This window comes from Mytilus trossulus, chromosome 9, assembly GCF_036588685.1.
Source record: "Mytilus trossulus isolate FHL-02 chromosome 9, PNRI_Mtr1.1.1.hap1, whole genome shotgun sequence".
Lineage (NCBI taxonomy): Eukaryota > Metazoa > Mollusca > Bivalvia > Mytilida > Mytilidae > Mytilus > Mytilus trossulus.
In genome coordinates this window covers 68,216,397-68,221,159 of record NC_086381.1, presented here as the reverse complement: position 1 = coordinate 68,221,159, position 4,763 = coordinate 68,216,397, and the positions used below count along the sequence as shown (strand labels likewise).

The 4,763-nt window shown below is 30.9% G+C and overlaps 1 protein-coding gene across 1 annotated transcript; it reads right to left on the bottom strand.

Moving 5' to 3' along the window:
- Positions 1-766: 766 nt before the first annotated feature.
- On the bottom strand, positions 767-4,763 carry LOC134684172 (serine protease inhibitor Cvsi-2-like). Its single transcript, XM_063543444.1, has 3 exons — positions 4,632-4,763; positions 3,564-3,695; positions 767-898 (listed from the first exon to the last, which is right to left on the bottom strand). Exons 1-3 carry the CDS (start codon positions 4,666-4,668, stop codon positions 798-800), a joined length of 270 nt encoding a protein of 89 aa, XP_063399514.1. The 5' UTR covers positions 4,669-4,763; the 3' UTR covers positions 767-797.

The following is a 4,763-nucleotide window of genomic DNA, read 5'->3' as shown; positions in this document are numbered from 1 at the left end:
TGTCTCTTTTCTTGATATTGCGCCCAATCTTTCTATTTATACCGAAACTAGTTGTATTTATTTTCTAAATCTATTAAAACTGTTATATTACAGTAGTAAGTTATCAAATTTAAAGTACCAGGATTATAATTTAGTACGTCAGACGCGCGTTTCGTCTTCATAAGACACATCAGCGATGCTTAATCTTATATTAAAATAGTTATAAAGCCAAACAAGTACAAAGTTGTATTCGACACAAAACTGAGGAAGGTCTCGGTAAAACATCGCCCTTCCCCAGTTTCTCAGCCTCAAAGAAAAAAGTGTCTAATATTGTATGTCCCCGATCATCATTTCAAGCTTTCTGGAAGAAATTTAAGTACAAAAAAGCACTTCGGACGGAAATGTGTGAAATTATCGATTACATTTATCACTAAACACTTTATATTTTGCATATATATTTATCTGTTGTCAAAGACGTTCAAAGTGGGTCTCATTTGTCTTATGTTTGCGTCGTAAGATTTTTGTTTCAATGTCGTGTTTTAGTATCACATATCTTACCTTTTTCATAAACAATAGAAAACGTCATTCATTTTAGACTTTATTGTAGACCTCATTCTCCGAAAAGTAACATCACACTCCCAGCTAAGGATACTGGTCCAATCTCTGTTTTATTGGTAGGCTTAGAAGTGCGGAACAATTTTAAAAGGCTTTACCCTTGAAAATTATTATTATCATATCTTATATTTCCGTATATGTTATAGTAAATAAAAAACAACAACTGAAAATACTAAATCTCGCCATTTTTATTACAAGTACAATTAAAATCTGGTACATCTGCATGTGCCATCGACACAATGACGACGACGATTGGGGCAGTCCCAGGATGTCACGGCATCACATTCAGCCTTTGAGGTACAAGCTAAAATAATAAATATAGCATTTAAGTAATCATTTAAATACACAATTTCTAACTAAATTACAATTCTTATATATACATGTATTACATGCATGTCAATATTTCATTTTATGAATGACCCTGGATAAGAGTAAAGAAGCCATTTTGAAGAACCTCGTTTGTTTGATATTTTACTCTCTATTTGCTAAAACATTCTGCTACCATACCGAGTAATGTGGGTCAGGTCGATGTTGTAAGCTACTTGTTATTTTAGTATCAGAAATAACATGGAAAATTATTTGTCTGAATCTCATTATCATACAAATCTATTAACTGGACCGTTTTATTAACCATAACAAATTATTCAATCAAACGCCATATGAATAATTCAAACGCCATATGAATATATTTATTTGAGTAGGTGCATGCATTCCCATTACGTTTATGAGTTATGGTATCAATTTCGTTTACTATTATAGTCATTGAAAGACAGTTATCGAACTTCATCGTTTTGGCGCCTAAGAATTCTGTGAATTTCTAATCACCAAGGCCAAAGCATCAAAGTATTTTCAATATTTCAATATATATTAGGTAGATTATCACAATCAAGTAAACATTGTTATTAGGATCGAAAAAGATGCATAATAAGACTGGTAACCATTCAGAGTTCAATGTTGAAACAAGGGTACTCAAAAGCATAGTCTGAACTACTCATCTGGTAGTATGCTTTGAACGTATTGATTCAGATGGGATATTGTTGGGGTGATTTAAAACTGAAAACAACAGATAAAAGCCAAGAACTGCACACTTTATTTGTGCTACATCGTAGTGTAATATACCTGACTTAGGTTTGGGGGACTTAAGACAAGTATTATGTAAATAAAACGGAGAGCTTTCAAATTATCGTCCTGTGACTTTGGATTCAAACGCCATAAGAGACTGATAGATGCCATCATCACAACAATCATGGTTAAGACAATACAGTTCCGGAAAATACGGATTCAACATACAGTACGGGGCGCCGAATGGGACTCTTGTGGTTTTGTACAAAATTCAATTCTGTCATAACAAAATCATTTTTGTCTTACAAAACTATGTGCTACAGACTTGTTTTGTGAGAACTTCAATTTTGTGATGACAAAATTCATTTGTGTGGACAAAATTCATTTTTGTAGACAAAATTCATATTTGACATGACAAAAGGTATGCAAATATATGCAAATATAAACATATTTGCATACAAAATTGACTTTTGTTACCTGATATGGAAATTAAATCACAAAAGTCAATTGTGTGAGGTAAGATTCAATTTTGTGAGACAAAATTGACTTTTGTGAAACAAAATTAACTTTTGTGAAACAAAATTAACTTTTGTGAGACAAAATTAACTTTTGTGAGACAAAATTGACTTTTGTGAGACATAATTGACTTTTGTGTGACAAAATTGACTTTTGTGAGACAAAATTGACTTTTGTGAGACAAAATTCAATTTTGTGAGACAAAATTCAATTTTGTGAGACAAAATTCAATTTTGTCATTTTTGTTGAGACAAAAGTCAATTTTGTTAATTTTGTTGAGACAAAAGTAAATTTTGTCATTTTTGTTGACACAAAAATCAATTTTGTCAATTTTGTTGAGACAAAAGTTAATTATGTTAATTTTGTTGAGACAAAAGTCAATTTTGTCATTTTTGTTGAGACAAAAATCAATTTTGTTGTGACAAAAGTAAATTTTGTTAATTTTGTTGAGACAAAATTCATTTTTGTGACGACAAAATTCAATTTTGTAACAACAAAATTGACTTTTATGAGACAAAATTGACTTTCGTGAGACAAAATTGACTTTCGTGAGACAAAAATCAATTTTGTTGAGACAAAATTCAATTTTGTTGAGACAAAATTCAATTTTGTCAATTTTGTTGAGACAAAATTCAATTTTGTCAATTTGTTGAGACAAAATTCAATTTTGTTGAGACAAAAGTCAATTTTGTCTCACATTGGTCAATTTTGTCTCACAAAAGTCAATTTTGTCAATTTTGTTGAGACAAAATTCAATTTTGTCAATTTTGTTGAGACAAAAGTCATTTTTGTCTCACATTGGTTAATTTTGTCTCACAAAAGTCAATTTTGTCAATTTTGTTGATCACATTGATCAATTTTGTAAAATTTGTCTCACAAAAGTCAATTTTGTGTAACAAAAGTCAATTTTGTGTAACAAAAGTCGATTTTGTATGCAAATTAGTTCACAGAAACCAAACTAAACTAATTTGAATACAAAATTGACTTTTGTCGCTCAATTTTCAAATTAGGTAACAAAAGTCAATTCTGTGTAACAAAAATGAATTTTGTCATGACAAAAGTGACTTTTGTCCGCTGATAGATAATTTTGTATGACACAATTTTAAATTTGTAGTATGATACAAATTTTGTTAAACTGAACTCATTTTTGTTGAACAAAAGTCACTTTTGTCCGTACAAAATTGAATTTTGAGTACAAAACCACAAGAGTCCCATTCGGCGCCCCGTATACAGAAAGGTTTTTCTATAGCCTTCTAATTTTGATTTTTGTTGAATAAAGATGCACTCGAAGATGATGCAGGGTCTTTTTCAAAGTTGATTTACGACAATTCATCATCACAAAGTTAGATTTATCTTAAGTTTCTAAATTAAGATTTAAAACGTGCACTTACTATGAGCTGTGTTTTCAACACATGTACATTGTGTGTTAACACATGCCAAATGCCAGCCACCATCACAGTTGAGATGTGAGCATTCAGAGTTCAAGTTTGAGTTGCCTGTACATGTCTCTCCGGCAACGATAGCTAAAATGTAAATTATGTACGTACGTAGAAGTTTATTAAATTCATCGCAATCTCCCTAAAGATTTTTTAAACGGATTATATATATTGACTACAATTTATCATGTCGGAATTTTTTATTTAAAAAAAGATACAAAAAGTAATGCGGAATTTATCCATGATACACAATCAAGAAAGGACAGCAACAAACAAACAAATCAAAGGAACAGTGTATTTACAGTTAGGCCTTCAACATAGGGTAAAATCACTAATCTTGTTTTTTTAGCAGAATTCCTTCAACACTGATGATTACGCTACAGCTGTAAATTGATGGAGAAAACCATGGAATACATGTAAAAATTAATTATTTGTCAAAGAAAGAAAATATGTACGATCATAATTTAGCATGACAATTACTTAAAAGCGTGAACATCAACGGAGTAGCTTGTAGACACGGCGTAAAACAGCTTCAGGATATAGTGCAGACTTGACCCGTCTTCCAAAGTTCCAATTACAATAAGAAATACACTAGACAAACGCTGATATTATTTTAAAACCCTATGTTAAAGCAAATGATGAAAAATACGAATATGTATACACGCGCGAGACTGAAGTTAATAAATATGACAGATAATACTTTCAATTGTGGTGTAATCTTGCATTAAAAGGGAGAACATCTTGTATTTCTATTTAAACGTTCAGCAATAAACTTGTGAAAGCGAATCTTAGCATTCATTTGTCTTCTTCTATTGTAACTCAGAATTATTGTGAGAGGGAATCACGAAACCTTTGCATATCTTTAAGATAAGAAAACATGTGTCTGTGCATACATGTATCTATAATGCAATACAATATACGTGCATGTAAAACAATATAAGTACATTTAATACATTATACATACATGTAAGGACAATAGTAAGAAATTGCCATACAACTACCAGAGTATTATTTTAAACTCACCAATCATGCAAGCAACTAAAATTATGGCGATCTTCATGTTTAATCCTATAGGCTCAATTAGAACAGATAGTATGTGAAATGTTTAGTAACGAGTTTCACTTATAAAAGGTGATTTCTGTCTTATCTTTGAGA